The sequence below is a fragment of the Sardina pilchardus genome, chromosome 2 (assembly GCF_963854185.1).
Source record: "Sardina pilchardus chromosome 2, fSarPil1.1, whole genome shotgun sequence".
Taxonomy (NCBI): Eukaryota; Metazoa; Chordata; class Actinopteri; order Clupeiformes; family Clupeidae; genus Sardina; species Sardina pilchardus.
In genome coordinates, this window is record NC_084995.1 from 30,972,557 (window position 1) to 30,996,480 (window position 23,924).

The 23,924-nt window shown below is 43.3% G+C and overlaps 1 protein-coding gene across 1 annotated transcript in view; it reads left to right on the top strand.

The window, feature by feature from the left end:
- The first annotated feature begins 258 nt into the window (after window positions 1-258).
- Window positions 259-23,924, top strand: part of gpr158b (G protein-coupled receptor 158b) — a 42,203-nt gene continuing 18,537 nt past the window's right edge. The window contains exons 1-2 of the mRNA XM_062551910.1: window positions 259-1,124; window positions 6,577-6,682. Coding sequence (XP_062407894.1) covers window positions 259-1,124; window positions 6,577-6,682 — 972 coding nt within the window. The remainder of the gene's footprint in view (window positions 1,125-6,576; window positions 6,683-23,924) is intronic.

Sequence of the window (23,924 nt, forward strand, 5' to 3'; positions counted from 1 at the left end):
CCGCCAGTGGTAAATAATGCGACTAAACTCCAGTAGCGTTTAAAAGACGACAGCGGGCAGCATGTAAGTCACTTGATCCGTTCAACTACTATTAATTACATGCGAAACGCGTGGGCGACTAATGTCCACCAACTGTTATCCAGAGATTAGTGAGTCAGTTGAAAAAGATCCGAAGTTCTGGTAATGTATGCTATGGTGTACCCAACAGACTGGATGTAAACTAAACCTGAATTCTTATCTGGCAAGAAGGCGAACGGTATGGGTATTCTTCGGATATACCTGCTCCTACGAATAGGATTTGCTTTCGGCTCCAATTATGGATATGTGGAGTGGTCAGATAATGACAAAGATTCGGAGACCAGGACAAGGTATCCAGTGTACAGCACTCCGAACAATCGTGACCCGCAATACCACCCAACACTGTTTAACAAGCCCGTCACCGAACGCACGGTGGTCGCTCACAAAATTGAGGAGGACCTGCCCAGGGTGGTGACCGCTTTCCTTCACACGGGAGACTCTGGAACGCTGGAACATGTAAACTGCTCACGGCGGTATGAGCTGAGTAGTCTACGCGGTGGCTCTCAAGTCGCCTCGCACTACTCCCTTCACAGTGTTTTGGATACTATGGCGCATGCCACCAACTTCCTAAACATGCTTCTACAAACAAACCGGTCGAGGGAGCAGTCGATAAGGCGCGACATCCAGTGGTACCATGCACTGGTCAGGAGCATGCTGGAGGGGGACTCCAAAATCCACCGGGCAGTGGTCACTTTCCACGCAGACTCACCCACACCTGGCCCTCAAGTCTTTCTCCAAGCAACTAGAAAAGATAAGGACATAGTGCTCCAGGACCTTTCATCATCGGCCGCTCATCGTTTAAGAAACAGGGCGCCGGATTCAGAGTGGTACCATGATTTTAGGGACCGGAAAAAGCCACACGTTTTCCGTGTGGGTTCGAGCAGGGATGGCAGAACCGCTCAGGATGGTTATGTTCTTGACAAAGATCAGATCAAGTGGTCAGCTCCGTATCTGGAATGCGAGAACGGAAACTTTGTTCCTTTCTGGCTCCTCACCTTATCTGCTGGTTTCTACGGCTTGAAGGCCAACTCCGCGCCAGAGTTCAGGTATGACTGGCTATGGCAGGTCTGAACACGTGTTGTTTTTATCTTGCTCTGTTTACATACAATTCTTACACACATGCAGTTCAGGTTTCATGTTCAGTGAAACATAACATGAATGTAAAATGAGAGCATAATCATAAGCGGAAATGGGTGTAAATATGCATTCGGCCCTGATATTTTCCAAATGTAATGGTAGAGAGTAAGTGGTCTTGTCAGGGTTGATTTATATATCAGAAGCTGTCAGTGTTCTGCTAAATATCCCAATTATTCTTCACTCATATAATTTACTAATTTGTTTAATTTGCTCATAAATTGTCTGCCAGTGTGCAGGGCAGAATCAGCTTAGTTGTTCCAGTCACTGGATGGAGTCATTTGTTATCAGGCCAAAGGTGTGGCAAGAAATTATCACTGTACAAACACCTAAACTGGTGCAGCAAAATATCTCACCTTTGAATGTGTGTAATATGAATAGGAAAATATAAAAACAGCCTCACAGCAGTTTGACTTGATATTCAAGACAAGTATTCTTGCTGGGACAAATTCTAAAATGGCACTAGCTAGCTCTTTGAGGATCCACTGTATGTTTAATTGATGTTCCATGTACATATACGCCTCGCTGAAACATCAAAGCTAAGCGGATGGCAAAGATATCAGCGGCCAAGATGTGTAACTGGATGAACACACTTTTACAACGTTAATTACTTGATGTCTTCGTTATCTTAAAATTCCTTTTGTATCGTCCTTGTTGCCTGCACCAGATCTTCACGGTTATGTCCTGTGGTTGTATTTGAAACATATCCAAATTTGTGTGTGTGTGTGTGTGTGTGTGTGTGTGTGTGTGTGTGTGTGAGTGAGTGTGCGTGCGCTCATCCGTAGATATTTCAATCATGTGCTCTGATATGGTAGGTATGTGTGTACAGCTCCTAAGTTGGTGGTGAATTCAAAGCGTCTCACCTTACAGAACCCTGTCTGTGTGATTCCAAAATCAATTCAGCCATGAATAAGTGATGAAAGATGTACACCACACCTGAAACCTGACACCCTCTGGAATTGACTTGAATGAGTCTGGTATGAATTTAACAGGCCAATATGACTGCATACCTACGCATGAGCAGACACTCTCCATTAACATTTAAATGTAGCCTATAATACAGCCATATCTGTTAATAGTAGTAGTTAATGTCCTGTTCATTTCCATCTGTCCAAAATAGTCTAATATGGTACTTATTATAATAGAAAGAATCTCCTTAGATCAGCAGCTGCAATTGATATTCAAATATATGTTCAATCACTTTTGGACTAAGTGAAAATTGCTTAAATGACCGAAAGGGTGCAATATATCAAAGTGCCTTATCATCACACTGAAGTCAAAATCTGAAGTCAGGTTGCAGTTGAGTTTAATTTAAAAGTCAGAATTACTGTGAGGCCCAGAGGAAGGCCGTGCCCATGTCAAGGCCTTTGGACTACTCAGTGACATACACTGAGACTAATCATTCCATATGCGACGTTATTAGTTTTACAGGCTGGACGCAGCCACACAGCTTGTGGGAAGGAGAGAAAGAGAAGCCAATAGAGCCAGCAGTGACTTAGTCCTCAGATGAGGCTCAGAGGAGTCTGATGAGTTTTTTCTTTTTACATTTCTTCCCTCGATCCTTGCTGGTGACTTTTAAAGTTCACACACTTCACAGTCTGCCATTAAGGTAATGGCTCCATATTGGGGCTTTGACACTATCCGCAGACATGATGACCTTTGATTGGTTGACGCTGGATGTTGACTCATGCCAGTAGAGCTCAAAGGGAGAAAAAAAAGGCCCTATCTCGTTCCCATGGCCGCTCATGACTTGATTTGAAATGACACTCTCACATCTCCCAGACGAGCGAGACATGGCCACCGGCTGTCATCTAGCATCCAGATAAAAGGAACCAAACCTGAGTGAAACTTGCAGCTGCATATTAGATTGACTCAGTATATGTTAAGGCTGTGAGCTGAGGAAGAAATACTATAGCTGATAGAAAGGAGTCCGCTGTCTGAAATGTTTTATAAATGCCACCCCTTTCCCATTTTGAGGGAATCGGCAGTTGTGTCTGATTCAGTAATCTACAGCAGATGGCCCGGTCCTTAAATGCTCATTGATGCTTATTAATTGAATTTTAGCATAACAAAGACCGCTGGGGATAGTGTTTAGACCATTATGTGGTTATAGGCCATTGAAAATCATTTACTGAATATTTTTAATCCGTTGCACAAGCTTCAAGCTTAGGTGTTGAGGAACCATGCAAACATTAACCATGTGTGTAAATGGATAAACATTATACTTTTGTGAATAATAAACTTGCATTTTAATGTATCAAAAATCAGAAGTAATACTCTGGTGCACAAATGCACTCATAAAGCAGTCATTTATGGCATAATATTCAGCATAGAGAATGCCATTGCCATGGCAGCCAACATTACAGTTAGTCTTTTGATAATATGCATTTGAGTAGTTTCTTGTAATGAAGTCAACAGTGTGCTGGCATCTTGTGCTCTTTTGCCTTTTCAAGAACTCGTAAAGAACGTTTGTTGTCCGCAGAACAGAGCTATATATGTGTAAAAGAATGTCGTTCACAAAACAGAACTATATATGTAGAAGAATGTCGTTCACAGAACAGAACCAGAGCCACATAGATAGAGAGTTGCGACCAGAGCCATATAGATAGAGAGTTGCAACAACTCTCTCTCTGTAGGGCTCTGAATAGAACTATATACTGTATGTGTAAAAGAATGTCGTCCACAGAGCAGAGCTATGTGTAACAGAATGTTGTCCACAGAGCAGAGATATGTGTAACAGAATGTTGTCCACAGAGCAGAGCTATGTGTAACAGAATGTTGTCCACAGAGCAGAGATATGTGTGTGTAGAAGAATGTTGATTTCTCTCTTTTCCCATCTGTTTCCCCCGTTCTTTGGCTCCCACTCCTCCTCTCTCAAGGACCTCGGTCAGTTTACCTGTCATTTAAGGTGTTTGCACCAGTTCTCTCCAGGGAGGGAGAAAGTTTGACAGGCTTGCAGTCTCCCCAGACGATGCTGTTGGGTGTGCATATTAAGTGTGTGTGTGTGTGTGTGTGTGTGCCTGGGATAAGGTGTGGAGAGCGAATGGTAGGAGTGAAACAGAAGGCGCTGTGTGCTTGAGCCTGTGCTGCTGTCAGATTTGGCTCCAAGTCTGTTCTTTTGGACAGCTATGGCGCGCAACAGAGGGAGATGTCGATTTGGATGAAAATTAAAGAGATATAACCATGTTGCCAGCCTCTGAGCTTCCTTTGAGGCTCTAAACAGAGGCAGTCTCTGAGCTGGACTTTGCTATTGTAGGATCCAGTAAATGGCAGGGGGGAGGGGAGTTGTTTTGTTTTGTTTTGTTTTGTTTTTACAGAAGAACAAAAGAAAACAAAGTATTATGTTATGACTCCAGCACATTCTCTAGCGGAGCCTCCGTTTACCTTCGTGAGCGCTTTGCACACTGTAGGCATCATCATAACCAGCCTCGTGAGATGCTCATCTAGAATGCCCCTCGATTAAAGGAGCACACCAACTTTTGGGGAAATGAGCTTGTTTGTCGTCGAGCCGCAGAGTTAGATAACAGGATACATACACGCTAGTCAGCGTACATAGCTAGCCTATAGCTATAGTTATAGTAGGGCCTACCGGTGCAACCCACGTCCTGTTAATTATGCTAAGCTATGTTAATGGTGTCAGACAGAAGAGAGAAGTCTGTGCAATAAATATGTAATGCCCCATCTAACTCAAATAAGTTTATTTCCCAAAAGGTTGGCGTGTCCCTTTTACAGGGGTGAATGAAAAGGAGCCAGGAAATGCTCAACATGTATTACTCCCCTTACAAGTCCTCCTTGTCCTGATGCAACCTAGCAAGAACATTTGAACCAGAGCCCCACACCACACGGCTGGCACATGGAAAACATGGCTGAAAATGCCAGCCAGCACCTTAGATTGTCATGTAGAATGCACCCAAGCGCCTGTCGTTCTGCGCTAAGCCTCTTCATCCCCTTTGTTTGGATAGGGCCGTTAGTCTGCTGCGCCACCGACCCTCCATGTGTCACATCAAAGAGAAAGGCGCCGCAGTCGGAAAGCTACGGGGTTGAACAGGACTTAATGCCGAGCATATGCTGTGTCCCCCCTCCCAGCATACATTATGTGACACATTATCTCGCACACTTAATATCACAAACTTTGGATGGAGCTGAAGTTCCAGGCCACAGGGACTAGATGGAGAGGGCAATGAATCTCGTCTCATTCTCTCCTACTATGAAATGCAGTGAGACACAAACCATAGCACATTTTAATGTGGTAGGTGTGGAGGGGATAAATAGCAAGAGAGTAACACACCAAAGGGCATGACACCGTGGTGAGAGTGAGACTGATGGGTGATGTGCATTCCACATATTTACTCCAGTAGAAAGCATTTGAAGAACACCAAAAGGAAGAGCCAGATGCCCTTGAGAACTGAGATATATCAGAGAACTTCTGTTCTGCTACATTCCTTCAGAGCTGTAAGAGATTCAATAAAGCACTTGCTTCCCAACCAGTGGATGTAGTGGTTGTTTTACCCGACCACACACACACACACACACACACACACACACACACACACACACACACACACACACACTCTGAGTGAACACTGACTTTCAGGATTTCCGCTGGTAAGATGTGCCTTTGAAAAGGCTGGTCTTTGGTCTCACTGCAGTCCAGCCTGCCCTAATGAGCCAGTCCGTTAGCCCACAGGGCTTTCTGACGATCTGACGGCACGCTAATGATACCCTCATACTGTCCACTGTAGCTGGGGTCAAGCCAGTGGTGTGAAACAGGACACAAGTGTCAGACTAGTTACAGGAGCCCTCACCTCCCCCCCGGCCCTTGCAGAGCCAGCCTGAGGTCAGATTTTATTTTTATTTTATGGGGATTGTTGTGAAGACACCGAGGAACAATTCCTTCATAAGCAGACCTAGTAGTAGTAGCTTTGGCTCCGCTATACTGTATGCCATTTACAGTAATAGCTGTCACTTTTCTGTAGATCTAGGGTTCAGATATTTTAGTATGTCCTTTCTCCCAAACATGACTGACTCACTTTTTAGGTTGAGTTTTGTCTTTTTTGACAAGTCTAATTAAACTAATCTCCTTTAATGACGTCTGGCCTGATTATGCTTAAGCTTTCTTTCATTTATTGTACGTGTGAAAATAGCCAGTTCCTAATACTTGATTGCCCGAGTAGCCCATTGTACAAGTGATCATTTTGAAAGCAAGGCTTCTGTTCAGGAGCCAATTTTAATCAAAAGCCTGACTAAATCCTTTCCCATGACACCCTCCTTATGCATTCTTTCTTTTACAAACAAGACCAGTAAAGCATCTTTCTCTCTCTCTCTCCCTCTCTCTCTCTCTCTCTCTGTCTGTTGTTCCTGCAGAGGAGTTGTACGGGTGGATGTGAACCTGCAGGATGTGGACATTGATCAGTGCTCCAGCAGTGGCTGGTTTGCAGGCACCCATCGCTGTAACCTCACAAGCATGGAGGTGAGTACACAACTGACTGGTTTGCAAATCATTTAACAAATGCATATTCCTGCCTATGCTGTGCTCCTTCGACGCCACAAACCTAAACGGATATCAAGTAGTGAACAGCTTTGATCATGTATGAATGGTTATTACAGTATGTGAGCTATACATGTATGTCATTTTTGTAAGAGACATTTAAGAAAAGCGTCAAAGCTTTGAGCAAAATATTGTTTGACGTTTTTATCTCTTTGAGCAATTAGTCCAATGGCTTGAGCTCTTATGTTGTGATGCATCCATCCATCCATCCATCCATCCATCCATCTATCCTTCCATCCATCCATCCATCTATCCTTCCATCCATTCATTCATTCATTCATCTATCCATTCATCCATCCTCTTACTGTAAGAGCAGTCGGTGGAGGTGTTGCCTCTCAGACTTCCAGTGCTGGTGTTTTTGGATGTGGAACTTGAGACGTCATCTGATTTAAGCTCCATCTGTCTCCATGAGTGAGCGAGAGTATCGATTGAGTCAGTCAGTTGTCTCAGGCCTCAGGCTGTGTGTGGGTATGAGTGTGTGTGTGTGTGTGTGTGTGTGTGTGTGTGTGTGTGTGTGTGTGTGTGTGTGTGTGTGTGTGTGTGTGTGTGTGTGTGTGTGTGTGTGTGTGTGTGTGTGTGTGTGTGTGTGTGTGTGTGTGGTTAGTGTGTTGAACTCATGATTAGGGAGGGTGCTTGTGAAGAGTAGTGCAGTAGACCTGCCTCCATGGCTTGATCTATAGTGAATGCTATGTAATGGATGGCACAGATGAATTATTGACTATGCTTTTTGTCTGTGTGCTGTGTCTCTTGGGATTGTGTGTAGGAGAGCACTCGGCCTTAACTTCATATTTCCTGCCCCCTCTAGATGGAGGAAAGTTTTTTATGCAAGTTGAGTGTGTGTGTGTGTGTGTGTGTGTGTGTGTGTGTGTGTGTGTGTGTGTGTGTGTGAGTGTGCGTGTGCGTGTGCGTGTGCGTGTGCGTGTGATTGTGTTTGTGTGTGTGTGTGTGTGTGTGGGGGGGGGGGGTTACAGCTTTTGTCTGTCCTGTTAAGGAAAATGTCTATTCTATTCACATCATTTGCCTGACATGAATATTTTGGCATGGGATTTTTCAGGAGCATAACCCAGAAGCGACAGCTAAATGTTGTCCTCCCCTGACTTGGTTTCAAAAACAATTCAGCCAGATATGGCTGCACGTCGGCTCCAGTTAAAGCCATGCATCCTGAATAGAAAGGCTTAAGGCTGTTCAAAACGGACTCCTACCTATAGAAAAATCAACTGAAACTCAATGTGTATGTTTTTCTATGGGGAAAGACATTTGAAATGCATATAAGCACACAAACATAAATCCACCCACCCACATACACACACACACACACACACATACATACATACATAGAGAGAGAGAGAAAGAGAGAGAGAGAGAGAGGGAGGGAGGGAGAGGGAAGGAGAGGGAGAGAGAGAGAGTTCTTTGTCAGGATAATAGTCGTTCATTTCACTCTGTGTTTTAAAATGTAAATTGCCCGGTGTTGTGTTGTGTTTTGACAAGGTTGTGTCTCATTTAGCAGCATCACGCTCGGCAGGGGCGGGCATCACTCTTCTCATTTCCTGATTTAATGAGTGGCTCTTTATCCCGTATTACCCAACATGCAAATGCTTTCGCTTTGTGTAGCCTGGCTAACCACTCGTTTCAGTGCTTCTGCAGGCATGCAAGCGTGTCTTGGAACAGGAGGATGCAGAGAGCCATGCGCTGGTTTAACAGAATATTTTTTGGAAGCGCACCTCCATGTAATGCACAATACTCTGCCAAGAAACCAATATACACAAGCAAATAAAAACAAACAAATGGTGACACATTCGTTTGCTCAGAATGCAGCCGAACTCTACTTATTATACCTCTCACTTTTGTGTAGACGTGGAAAATAAACAGTTAAGTAATGTAACTGGGTAGTATACCGTAAACTTAGTTTTCAGTTAGGTCAGTTAGTTTAGGTGTATCACTTAAAGTATGTTTAGCGACACCTTAAGTCAAAGAAAATATGAAATGTTATGACACCTTTTACACTTTGCTTACACTGACCATACTGTACTTGATTCAACTTAGTTGTTTTTCTCATATCTCACATCTGAAGCCAGTGGCTTCCAGCACATCTAATACACTATACTAAGAGGTGGGTAACCTGGAAGTAAAAGTCCTCACAGAACTACAGAGTGCAGCTCATGGGTTCTTCCCACCAGATTAGTGTAGCCGCCATAACTATGTATTATTACATTTTCATTGGCAGATATTTTCTCATTTCACTTTATTCTGGCTCATTCTCTTAATGTGTTGGTTGTCACATTACCCCTATGCAATATGTCTAGTTTAACACCATGTCGCCATGAGAAAAAGTGTTGGTAACGCTTTAGAATAACATGTGCTTATTAGCTATTAACAGTGCATAATAAGCAGTTAACAATTAGTTACTAACAGTTAGTTAACTGTTGTTATCCATTAATAACATTAACTAACTGTTAACATACAGCTTGTAAGTGTTAATAAGCAGCATTTAAAGGTGCTTACAAGCATATTTGTTAACAGTTAACGTGTAGCTTGTAAGTGTTAACAAGCAGTTTGTTAATGGTGAAAAAAGACATTTCTTACCTACTTGTAGTAAATTCTGCAGCCCCCCAATCTAAAGCGATAACTATGTAACTAACAGTTAACAAGCCACTTCTTACCTGCTTGTAGTAAATTCTGCAGCCCCCAAATCTAAAGTGTGAACTATGTAACTAACAGTTAGCAAGCCTACCGTTCTGAGAAATGCACCTTCAAAATTGCTGCAAATGGTGGGATGCGAACCCTGGCCGCCTGCGCCACACTGTATGCTGTATCCCACTGAGCTAAGTTTACGCAATGTTGGCAGGTGAAATTGTTTTATTTGTTTCTAATTCCCGCCCATGTTTTTTTTATCATACCAATTAATCTTTTTACAAATATAAAAACACACCCTAAGAGCTATCATTTAAGAAAAAGTGGAGGAGTCGGAAACTATAAATAGGGACAGACATCTTGCCTCGCCTCTATTTGACCTAATGCTAATACGACCCATTATTGTTTTAAGCTAACTAGCTTAAACTTCGTTTAAGTCTCGGTTGCTAGGTAACCAAATATTTACGCCAAAGATTCTAGAGCGGAGCGTAGCGCTCTATGATCTTTGCTTTACACGTAGACTGGGGAAAAAATGGTTTTATGCATTCACTGAACTGAAACACCATCAGAAACATATTTGTAGAAAGAGTAATTGGTATGATAAAAAAACATGCATGGGCGGGAATTAGAAACAAGTCAAACAATTTCACCTGCTATGATTATGTGAACTTAGCTCAGTGGGATACAGCATACAGTGCGATGCAGGCGGCCCGGGTTCGCATCCCACCATTGGCAGCAATTTTGAAGGTGCATTTCTCACAGCTTAACCGATTTAAAGATAGAACGTTAGGCTTGTTAACTGTTAGTTACATAGTTCACGCTTTAGATTGGGGGGCAGCAGAATTTACTACAAGCAGGTAAGAAGTGGCTTGTTAACTGTTAGTTACATAGTTCTCGCTTTAGATTGGGGGGCTGCAGAATTTACTACAAGTAGGTAAGACATGTCTTTTTTCACCATTAACAAACTGCTTGTTAACACTTACAAGCTGCACGTTAACTGTTAACAAATATGCTTGTAAGCACCTTTAAATGCTGCTTATTAACACTTACAAGCTGTATGTTAACAGTTAGTTAATGTTATTAAAGGATAACAACAGTTAACTAACTGTTAGTAACTAATTGTTAACTGCTTATTATGCACTGTTAATAGCTAATAAGCACATGTTATTCTAAAGCGTTACCAAAGTTTCCAATTCTAGCGTGGAAAAGTTCCTCTTTCATACAAATGGGTATCCTCCAATCAGCCATTCTTCTTTGTCATTCCACTATGCATGCAGAAAGTTACCCATTTTGTCAACTGCATATTCAAATGTAGAATGATTAGTCAACCTCATTCTCCGAGAGACAGTCTCGCACTGCATTTTGTCATTCTCTATCTCTGTCTCTAATGCCTAACATTGGTATCTCTGTCTAATGCCTAAAGTCTTCATTAATTAATGGATGTTTGCCTCTTTCCTGGCCGGCATGTCCACAGCCACCCCCCCCACCCACGGCTGGGTCCTAAACAGTAATTAGAACAGCGTACTGAGGGGCCGGACACCTCCGCTGGTGACTCACCCCCCCAGCTATGGCAGCCTGCCACCTTCACTGACAAGGACAACAAGGGCATTGATTTTTGCTCTTTTTCTTTTTTTTTTTTTGTTCGCCCCATGAGCTTGCTGGGCCAAGAGGATGAGAGTACCGAGAGCATATGCAACCAGTGGAGCACAGAGCCCGCGGGATTAGGACTGAGGGATGACACTGATCCCGCGCCGCAGACACCTCTTAAGCCTTTAGCAAGAGGCCCGGGCAAATATTATTCCAATCTCTATTTTCTCGCCAGGACAGCAAAAAGAAAAAGATGGTCTGACAGGAAAAAAGGTGGGGGGGATGTCAAGTGATAGAGGGGTTTTATTGGCCACGGGCGAGATGAGGAATAAAACGAGGTTAGCTCTTTTAAGGCGTTTAAGTGGAAATGCCCAAACGCCCCTCCCCACCTCTGCTTTCCCTTCTTGTCCAATGGCTGTGCATGTACAGTACATTGCTGTTTTCCACCATGAACTGAGCACAACCTCTCATGCATTTTGAATGCTCCCTGGGACGGATGTTACATAACCCTACATCTTATATAATTAAAGGGTAGGAACATATCGTAAGTATGCACTTTAGACAGTGTTGTATGTGTTTTGTGACTGTAAGTTTCTGTTTATTTATGATAGGGTCATTTTATGAGAGTTGCTTATATATCTGTGCTATTTGGACACCGTGAAAATCCTCTTCTATTCCCTGAGACTGACTAGACATTAATCTCCAACCACTTACACCAAGCCATGTGAAATTGCCTCTGCAACAGTGGCGGAGCCAGGGGGTGGCTTTGGGGACTGAAGCCCCGGATCTCACGTCAAAAGCCCCGAATCTTTTTTAACGAGTCCGACTGACACAAAGTGCGTCAAAAAACACATCCATTCTTCTCGGTTACATTGCTCCGGGATTATTAGTAGCAGCGAGATGACCTTTATTGCATGAAAGAGCAGAAGCGGGGCTTTCCAACGAGAGACACTAGTCTGTACGATCAAGTATGACATTTTTTTTTAAAAAATCACGAAGTTAAATTTACAGTCTGTTTATTTAATGATATTGCCATGTGTTCACCTGCATCCATTAGCCTACTCTCGCTTGAATTACTCGCGAACCTGGCATCGCACAGACATGACACGCATACCAAATGAAAGAGGAGAAACGGGGCTTTCCATTGATACCAAATACATCGATCGTTTTGTGTTATGAAAACAGACGAAGCGACAAACAAATAATAATGTCATATAGCGTAGGCTACCATTAGGCCTACTCTCGTAGATACAGATAGGCTACCAAATACAACCTTAGGTCATAAAACAGACGAAGTGACGCCAAAATAACTTAATTTAGCTCCACTTACCCAATGTTTTGTGTGGCATAATATCCTATGTTCATAATCCAACGTTATCTTTGCACGTTCATAATACAGTTTTGAGATCCTAGCAAACTCTGTATCCAATTCAAGACTCATATTGCATCCAAATTAGTTTGAAAAATAAACACTTTTTTGCCTTTACTTTGTTCGTTGCAATGCAGTATCTTAATATTATAGATAATCATCATGTGTGCACGTCATGTGTGCTATCACCCAAACATCAGGTCCGATCAGCCCGTGTCACAAATATGGAGCGCAAAAAGTGTCAAAAAGTCATTTTTCATCACTAGCCTAAATAGAAATGGCCAAATCAATGCAAGTATTTATACAAGATATTGTGGCAGATCTGGGTAGCCTAGACTGTGCTGGGAAAAAACAATATGTAGCATGTGTGAATGGCACTTAGCCTACAATGACCAGGATGAATGCTTCTAAGTAGAGGTAGTGAAAATGTTGCCCTTAAAACAGCCTAGCTCATAGTATTGTCTTGTGCAGGCCATGCAACTGCGAATGTAGATATGAATCAGAAGGCGTTTAGGATTTGCGATGTCTTCCCTAAAGTGGACTAGAATGTAGGAAATTGCATCTAAGAAATCCAAAATTTTCTGGGGGAGAACCCCCAGACCCCCCGCTGGGCTTAAGCCCCGGATGTTCATAATGTCTGGCTCCGCCTCTGCAACAGAACACTAAAAATAGGGCTTTCATTCAACAAGGTGCAAGATGTTGACCACACACCCAGCGATCCCTCTGCCCAGGTGATGAGACTGTCATTGCAGCTGCACTGGAGTTCACCTGATACATTACGTGCATCCTTGCAGACCCATAAATTCTGTCTATAACCCATACGGTTTCATATGTAAGGTAAACCCAGCCGATCTGCTGGCGATTTGATTTTGCCTTGCAGCTCAGGCTGGAAACCTCCAAATGTTTCTATGCTTATTCTGTTACAAATCGGGACCAATCACAAATTGGCTTATCCTCCTGGCATACCCGGATCAATGATCTTTGGTTCAAGTTGTATTACCCAATTGCGTACCGAGTCATTTGAACTATGCCCATCCATCACACCTCTTGTGCAGTAGAAAATACAGAGCAGACTTCCCAGACTAATGTTCAATCTTAAAAGGTCGAGCTTGGTCTGGTGATAGCCAGGCTATGCTGTATGTATGCTGCGCTGAGGAGGCCCCTTGCCTCTGGGTCAAGTGCACCCATGTACCGTTTGTAAATAGCTGCTTGTGTATCCTACCGAAAGGTGGACATCCCTGCAAGCACAGTGATGGAGCAGCGGCCCGCCGATGTGCTCCGTATGTCCTCCGCCTATGAAACATTAATGACAAAAACACGTCGGGATGGAGGCGCTGCCTGGGAAGGAAACGAAGGGGCTGCGTGCGTGCGCGCGCCTGCCTCCCCTCCTGCCTGCCAGCCAGCTCATCTCATCCCAGCTCAGCTCATCTCATCTCAGCTCAGCTCGGCTCGGCTCGCCTGCCCAGCTCTGCGCTGTGGCGGTGACTAGCTGACTGAAGGCAGAATGTAAATATTTATGTTTCTACCTCACTGCCTCCCCGGCTCCTTTTATCGTTCGGCACATGGGATTAAAGGATCAGCGCAGAACTCCTGGATCCCGCAGGCTCTGAGACGGCTATTGACAAACCCTCCCAAATGATCTTGCCACCTCACCAACACCCCCCCCCCCACCCTTACCCGTACCCCAACAAACACACACATATAAACACACACATACACAAACACACACTCCATCAGCCTGCAGTACTTCGGTGTATCATTTTATAGCAAGTAGCTTTTTTGACACGCATGCTTTAAAGTTAGGCACTACTGTGTCCCAGTCATATTGCTGCTCTTCTTTCTCCTCTCACAGTCACACCCTGCTGTGAGATTATCTCATGTCCTTTTCCCTCCATTTCTTGAGGTGGCCTGCTGGAAAAACATCTAGCGTTGTTATGCTAATTTTAATTTGGGTTATCTACTATGGCACCAGCTTTCCTCGACTAAGCCCAAAATGATGTGCTGGTGTGCATGAGAGGGCTGTTGTTTTCCCTCTATATATTCACGCCAGATCCTCCATGGACACAACGCGGGGTTGCCACGCGTTTAAGAAGAGCCTGGTCATTGGGTGAGGCAACATGGACGAGCCATGTGACTGTCACATTTGTTTTTGGAACTGGTAGATAATGATCTGCTGCCGACTGTCATGGTGGGGAGATTGTAAATCCATTTGGGCGCAGCCCTTGGTTTGTGTTCCGGTAAAGCGGCTGGTTTATTTATGGTGGAGAGGAGCGGAGTGGAGTCGAGGCAGTGGGGTAGAAATGGAGCGGAGCTGTGGGATGTCCCTGGAGGTGTGCTGTCACTGCCATACAGCAGCAGACAAGACAAAACACACGTAAACTCACACTCAGACACACACACACACACACGCACAGGCACGCACAAACACCACACACACACACACACACACACACACACGCTGTCACTGCCATACAGCAGCAGACAAGACAAAACACACGTAAACTCACACACACACACACACACACACACACACACACACACACACACACACAGGCACGCACAAACACCACACACACACACAATCAATCACATACAGAGGGCATTCATACTTGTACATAATACTTGAATATACCCTCCACACAGAGACACATTCATTTAGGCAGATGTGCCTATCCACAAACAGTTGCCATCAAACACCAAAGACACACACACACACACACACACACATATTACACTGCCAGGAAGACTTTGGTCAAAATACCAAGTCTCGTTGCGAGAGTGCATCTTAAACTCTCATTCACCTGCTCTCCTCGTACAGCTCTGTCTTTGGGGAATGCACGCAGAGCTCCAACTTCACCCTCTTTTGAAGTCCTGCAGCACTAACAAGCACATCTCCAAGCATGAGGACGTCTTGACTTTCCAAATTAAGGATTTCACGCCACAGCGACATTGTACCCACACAGCGATAAAACATACTACTGAAAGGAAACACATCCATAGGAGGGCAAGCAGAGACAGTCAGAACATGTTTAACTGAAAGGATGCGGGTCTGAAATGGTTTTAGAACCATTACAGTAAATGCATGTGACATTTCAAGTATTCTAATGTTGCTGCATGGGGTTCGATGGAGTCGTCTCAAATTGCAGGAAACATGCTATACTTCTCCCAATGATAGTGTAGACTACACTTGACTAGACTGTAGGTTAGACTCGGCTGTATAATCTAACTCTGAATACACTGCGTATGTAGTAGGATGGAATGACATTACTTGAAAGAAGTGGGGACCTTGAGGGGATATGACTGCACAGGGTGAAATGCTTGGGCTGGAGCCTGTCTGATCTGTGAAGTACACCCCCTCTCTGAGCCAATAACAACAAATCCATAAATAATGCAGATGTAAAATAGAGCACTGTGAGCCAAGACCTGCTCATGGGTTCTCAAGGACAGGAAGTTCTTTGGATAAGCGGGAGGGACATCCATAACCTGCGTGATTAGCATTTTAGCCAGATGTTGCATAACTCTTGTTCAGGATAATTACCTTGTGAAAAAAAAGGTTGTCACACTACCACTACCGAAAAGCAATTTGAGACCAAACATGAGCATGATGGAACATTCAAATTAAATCAGGATTACACGAAACTCTCGGGTTGAAATTTGGCTAACCACATCCCTGAGCAAGCACTGATTTATTGCCTGATAAATATCTAGAGCCCCATTTAAGCTGTTAAGTTTCTTAATTTCTTAATTAATCATGGGTGTGTGTTGCATCTGCCATTTCCTTTAAGAGCAAGGAGTGCAAAATCAAACTGTGTTGTTGGTATTTTAACGATGAGTGAGCGCATCTCTGCAGAAGGAATTAGCGTGCACGTGAGATGTGTATTCAACAGCGGGATTCCACTAAAGCTTGTTTTTTTAAAAACAAGTGTGTGTGTGTGTGACAAGCAGATTATATACACATCTGCACTCGCCTTGTGTTTGAAATCATAGGCAAAAACAAAACAAAGTCTTATACTTAGTTCTTTACTTTCACTGCAGACTGACAAGGGGTTACAATCAAAGTTACCCCAATGACATTCAAAATGATACAAATCCTAAGGACGTTCATCCAAGCACATCAGGCTTGGCTGGGACTCATCAGTTTTATTCACCTAGTTTTTTTATTGACGTGCCTGTGGCTTGGCAAAGTGCATTTGACAACTCGTCAACTCGTGTGCCTGGCAGAATAATAATTGCTGTATCTGGTGTAAGCTACAGTAGACTTACATTGCGTATGGAACAACAATGGGCTGTGTATAAGATAGGGACCCTAGCCTTTTGCAATGGGCAGAGTTTGGATTATATTTAGTCAGTATGTGACAAGGGTGAGACAAAGACAGGGGGTGTCCAGTGTCCTGATCAACCTATAGTGGCAGCGTTGGGCCTGTGTGTGTCTCTCTCCTGATAAAACAGACGTCCCAAAGATTGGCAATGATAGTACAATTGGGAGTCAAAAGATGATTCCAAATTAAAACAACCTCATATCTGGATAATACGCATGGGACTGGGACATTTAGCTGACAGCGAGTTCAAACTCTGTGTTCCTCTCCATTTATGTAAATAAAGGAATATTTTTCAGACATAATTTGTCTGCAGGTAATTCTGTAAAAATAAATGTACAAAATCATTGTGAACTTGAAATCGTGAATCATACCTAAACGTGAGTTGGGTGTATCATTACATCCCCACTGGATAGTTAAGGCCTATACCCTATAATAGGCTGTGCATTATGCTTCGATACTAATTGTGTGAGTATGAGATGTATGAATCTACTGTAACAGTTATATGTTCAGACACCAATGGTCCCACTGCGGCAGGGTGCCTGGTCAGAGCAGGAAAAATATCTAAACGCTCTTGGCTCTCTGCATATAAGCTCGAGCAAACATCCCTGTTCAGTGATGGTGGGCTGGGGGCTGTTATCTGCTTTAATTTCTGAGAACAGCGAGAGAATAGTTATTTTTTATGTGAACTCATTATTTTTCCTCTGAACGCATTTTTGTTTGTTGACAGTTTTAAATCGATCATATTCTTTAAAAAAAAGAACTTACGTTTTATAAACTGATGAGGCAAATTAATTACCAGATATTGCGAACTCACATTAGCGTCATCTGAATTGTAGTCTGGTAATGGAGAAGCGGACAAGATAATGTTCAAACCTACACCATCCTATGCTGTCTTTTCACACTCTCATGTTGACATATTGCATGTAGCATTCTCTGTGGTAGCCAATTAGGTATGCAACATGCAAAAGATTGTGGGAGATAAGACTAGGGCAATTTCCCCTAGTTGCCTTCGTTAGAAAATGAGGCTTCTCCCAGACGCTTGCCTGCACTCTAGATTGAAACTTCAGACACAAATCTCTCAGCTGACCTCTTTTACTGAGCTCTCAAGGGAGATCGATCGACTCCTCTTCTCCAGTGCATGGAGAGTGTACTTTTGAGGTGTATAGTGTCTACCTGAGTGCTACTATATTATTCCTAATAATCACCATGACTGAATTCAGGTCACTTTCATTAAGAATGAGCCTCTTTGGCATTTCCCATTGAAAGGTCTGTTTGGAAAAAAAGAAAAAAAAAACAGCACGGTGAGCTGGATTCAACGGCATGGCCTTCCGTATTGATTTCCATTCAAGCTCACAAAGACCGGTGCTGTTCTTCTCAGAATATGCCAGTGAAAGTGTGACTGTATACATTAGGGAACAGGGTATAGCCTCAACATATTGTGGGATTTATCACATGCAGCATCTACATCAATGCATAGATACGATCATACTGTACATACATACATACATACACAAACACACACACACACACACACACACACACACACACACACACACATACATATACATACTGTACATACATGTAAGCATACATGCATAATAATTTATTTATGTCCACAATTCAGAATAAAATATACATAAGGACACATATTTGACAGGTGCGACAATTGCTCCGACATGATACAGTAATATGACTCTTGACAATAATGAAACAGATGTTATGGGTATGCACAACACCTCCATCTCCAAATGTGGTGACTTCCAATAATAGATGAGATTAAACAGTACTTTGCTTCCACTTTCACACCTATCCTGACACACACACAGACATACACATACATACACGTAGACACATATGTACTCTCTCTCTCTCACACACACACACACACACACACACGTATACATGCATGCATACATACATACATACATATACATATATACATACAGTAGAGGTGCATGCCTTCCTTTGGTGAAGTATTAGTGACAAAGACAGGTTTCATATGAAATGTCTGTCTGTCAGCTGTGTCCCTATCTCCTTTCTTTAAAAGATGCGCTGAGTTATGTTTGCTCATATAAAGAGCTTCCGCCATCTGTCCCATTCTGTGGCCCAAGAGATCTACCTGGAGAAATAGATCATAAAAATACTGCATGTCCTTGCCAAAGAGAGTCTGGCTCTCTCGTTCTCTCGTGAATCCATCAGGCAGGCATCAGCCAGAAATTAATTATGTGTGGATGCACCATTCCAAATACGCCAGCAGCAACGGCAACCATTTTGATAGCTTTTAAACGGCCTCATCAGTCAGCGGAGACTTTCCCCTCATATCGCAGGGAATTCAGGGGGAGACAGTCTGCGGTCCTCAGGGAGCACGCCTGATTGTACTGCTTTTAGGGTTTCTTGCTCTCAGCTTTATTTATAGATCTGTGTGTGGATCTCAGCCGGCTGGCTGGCTCCTTTTCCTTTTGTGTGTCCAAGCCAGGCACAGCTGAGGAATGAGAAACAGACAGAGGAAAAGCCTAGTGCATAGGAGAGAGGCACCCAGCTCTCTGCCTGATTAGAATTTTCCTGAACAGTATGATAAAAACGTGAATGTTGATACAGAGAGACAGCAGCTATATTTCATGCATAACGCTGTGCCTTTTAGTAGCCCAGTTAACAGAATCAATTTGAGACATGATTAGAATATTTAGCACATTACTGACAAATGCTATGATGGACTAACCTCTCAGTATACAAAAGATACAGACAGACACATACACATTTGCAAAGTATCGAGAGCCCATTGTGTGTTTTGGTGAGCAGTGTATTATCATGTTTGATAGGTCTGTGGGGATATTTGTGCTCGCAGATATGTCCTGCTAGTTGATTCCATCGCCCCAGCAATTAAGCACACAACTAAGAGCAATTTAATCATGGAGCAATGAGCTGCTCTCTACTGTGTGGGGTGCTTTTAAGGATCGCCTGTTGTTAATGCCTTTCATGTTGTTTGAATTGAAGTATATCGCCAGTAGTGTGTTAAAGGTGTTATGCTGATATTGAATGGATTCCATGCAGGTATTTCGGTAATGCATGTTAAACAGGAATTTCCCATTGTGTGGCATATAAGTTAGGTTCCAATGGACCTTATGCACGGAAGGCTCTTCAGGCAGTTCCTTTATTTCCGGTGGAGCAGTGTTGTAACGGCATCTTCTGTTATATTCCGCTCCGCGCGTGTTCTCTCCAACATTGAATATCTTGTTTGCCCAAAAATAATAACACACGCGTACATCTTTTCACGTCGTCACATGCTGATTTACTAGATGCAACAACAAACCAGGTTTGTGTAGACACTAATTACATCAACAACAGCGGCAGGTTCAAACACACCAGGCTCCACCGGAAACAAATGAGCTGCCTTTGAAGAGCCTTTCATGCATAAGGTTCATTCATTTGAACTATAATGGGTAGAAGTGCACAATTACTAACAATGTTTCTCTTAGAGAGTTCAAGTAACACATTACCAAAAAATAAACTTGACCCTGAACACCAAGCACCTGTATCGGTTTTTTTTTTCATTGCCAGGATGTTTTGTACCATGTCATTAGTGGTGCTTGCAAGAAGCAGCATCACTCTATTAGTGATTTATGGGAGGGGGCATGCAACTCTCACCCCAGCAGTTCCACACAGTATGCTTTCTTTCATTATTTAACACACTCTCACACACACAGGCGCACACACACACACACACACACACACACAGGCACAAACACACACACACACACACACACACACACACACACACACACACACACACACACACACACACACACACACACACAGGCACACACACACACTGGCACACACACACACACAGGAACACACACACACACACACATACTGTACAGGCACACTTTCACACGCAGTCTATCCTCTCGTCTCATGTGCATCTGTGGCACGCAAAGCCATTGCACTCATCACTCATTAGACAAGATATGACATGGTATATGGGGGGTTCCATTCTCAGGTGGCACATGATCACCCTAGTCAGGTTAGCCCAGCTTGACAAATGATCCAGTCACTTAGGCTCTGTAATTGTGTGACAGCTGCTCATGTTGTCGAGTGTGTGATGTTTTTTTCTGTGAAGATTCGCTTTTGTGAGGAGTTGCATGTTGTGTGTCATATCTTCAGAATGCCCGTAGGGTTTGTTATGAGACAGGTCCACGGGTGTTGTTGTTGCTATGTGCATTCAAAGTCCCATTCAAAGGTTGTTGTATGCCAGAGACTCACTCTGCAAAATGACCATGTACAGTACAGGCCCAAACACACTGGGCACCCACTGGGGAGGCAAGTGAGGCACTTGCTGCCTTCGCCCCCATGTGTATTTGTGTGAGTGTGTATTTTTAGGGAGAGTGGCGGTGTGGCGGGAGTAGCCGTCCCCAGCCCTGACCCACTCCCCTCGTTCGTGTGACCCCTTCTGACCATGAGCACAGCAAGCAGCCTGAGGGGACCCTGGTGTGTACTGTACTGTACTTTCACTCAGTCCTCTCCTCTCTGTGTGGGATTCAGCCTCGTCGTCGCCCCACTCTCCCGTCCAGAGAGGAAGGTCCCCCAAGGCTCGGCAGCTGCTCTGGGTCTACTTATGCATAGTGAAGGCAGCTGTGGGTAGCTGCAAGATGGTGCCTGGCCACAGGAAACAATTTTGTCTGGTTGGCTTTGAAATAAGGTATGTCGATGTGACTAGAGGATGTACACCGACCGGCTGTCCAAAAAAGACTGGACTGTAAGTAACGGCCACGTCCCTGCATGTAATGGCCACAGAAATCATATGGTCTTAGTGCATTGGCCAATGAGAAAAGTGCATGCTTTGTGCATAGGAATTGTGAAATGTGCCTTAGGGAATGTTCTAGAATAATTGAAAAGTGTACGGCATAACTCTTTTAACCAGTGGCACCATCATGATTCACACTTGCTTGCAATCTTATTTCTTTCCCATTTTTAAAGTCTTTAAACAGTTACACGTATAGGTCTCCATACTATTACATTTTAACATGCCCCCGATTTGTCTGTACATGCCAATTTGAGTCCGAGTCCTGCTGCTCCGTGCAGTAAATAGGTGTTATTACTTTCACAGCCGGTTTCCACAACACCTTTTCATTGCTTTTCCCGATCGCCTGCCAGCAAGCGCACCTCCATAAACAGATACTGCCAGCGCTCTCTCTCATCTCCCCGTCTCCTCTAACTGAACTGCTCCTGGCATTCTTATTGAATTAAAAAACCCTCTTAGAGCAGGACCCCCCAGTGCCCTACTACGAGTCCCTGAAATCTCATTAGTCCTTTCATGCCAGATGTTTATTTTCATCCTGAAATTAGGATCTGAACTCTTTAGCGAAATCAGCAAGGCACTGCGTAGTAGACCTTCACCCTAGGCAAAGGCAGGCTTGCGAGTCATCTGGATCAATTGTGTGATCCCCCGCTCTATTTATTTCAGGTTGAGTGTTCCAGACTCACGGGGCGGCTGGTGAAATGTGCGAAATGTTCTGGGCTTTCTTGCTCCCATCACAAAGGAAAGTGTTCTGCCTGTGCGAGTTTCTAATCACATTGACTTCTGCTATATTGGCTCTGAGGACAGTGACATTTAAGTTTCTATCAGCTATCTGCCTTTTGTTGCTGTCCAGGATTTGCCAGTACATTGGTACACTAACAAGCAACAGAAAGAAGAAACGATTTAATTATGGGATATCATAATGGATTTTATATTTTTCATCGGTTGTCATTTTATCTTTTATCTAAAGGAGTCTTGTTTGTCTTGTAGATAAAAGTAATTATTAATGTTTTTCTTTTACTCTTTCTTTTCTTGTCTATTGGTATTGGTCTATTGACCCTGTCAACCAAGAATAGATCATGTGTCAGACCACAGAAAAATGCTCTCTCTGAAGTTCGCCTACAAAAAGGATCCAAAGCCATCTTTGCCCATATAAGGAGATCCGGGAGTTAATTGAAGCTAACTGCCTATGGCAAGTTGCATTGTAAGTTAGCTCTGGGGTAGCAAAGATCAAAGTGTGCCATCTTCACCTACCGAAGATCACAGAATCCACTAGACGGCAGTGGACAAAACTGTGTGGCGAAAAACATCTGTATTTCCAATGTCATCATCCCCACCAGAGTTTAACAGGTGCAATAATTGAAAATCCCCATGTTATTTTCCCATAGAAAAAATGTCAAGATACCGGATCTCCTTATTTGGGCAAAGATGGTAGCTTTTGTAGGCGAACTTCAGAGGTCTATGGTATGGGCACTGTCTGTAGCAGCCAATCAGTGCAATGGTGCTGGCTCTCTCAACCGTACTACCAGTGACAGTTGATAAAACTATCTTTGGTACGGCCATAATGTGCTACCACATCTGCTCCAACCATCCTCTAAACCAGCTGATTCTAATTAGCGCTACTCTTCAGCCAGATAGATGAGCTAATTAGCCAAAACACCTGTGTTAAGTGCACCTTAAAATATGCACCTTATGCTAATGTATTGCAGAGAGCAGATTTTTCACAATGCTTGTAGTTTCCTAACCTGTACATGGTGTTTCCAAAGAAATCTTATAGATAAGATTGAGAGATAAAGGTAAGAGATAAGAGATAAAGGATGTCAAGGCATTACAAATACTCCAGACAGGCAAACACTCTGAACATGTCCCTTTTGATAGCCTACCACATAATTCTCCAACTACTCACCAAACCTGCAGATAATTAGCATTCTTCATTCAGCCAGATAATTAGTCATATCACCTGTGATAAGGGCATAGGCAGAAGAAATGCATGGCTCCGCAAATAGACATGGCGCACTTCGCTTTAAACATCTGCTAGCATTAAATTCCATTGTTTTCAACCCTTCACGGCGGGCGATGAAATTTATACTGCTATGTAGATTATGATTCAGTTCCAGGTTGTTGGTGCCTATATATGGGGAGCGCTGTAAGAGGAGAGTTTATGCTAAGTGGGAACTCATTACATCATCAAGACTCTCAAGACTTTTCTTGACTGTCTTAAAATAGAGTACAAAAAAGTCCCGTTTAATTGTCTAACTCCACAATTCAGCACCACACAGTCTTTTTTTATTCTCAGGAATAGTTTTCAAATATATACTAGGTTTCCAAACAAATAAATTTTTGGGTTTGTAACTTTTTAATGTGCCTTTTGACCATTTGAATAAGAAGTCCTGACTTAGCACTTGAAATGTTCTTCTAATACACATCGAAATTTGATTTGCTTTGGGGATGTGGATTAAC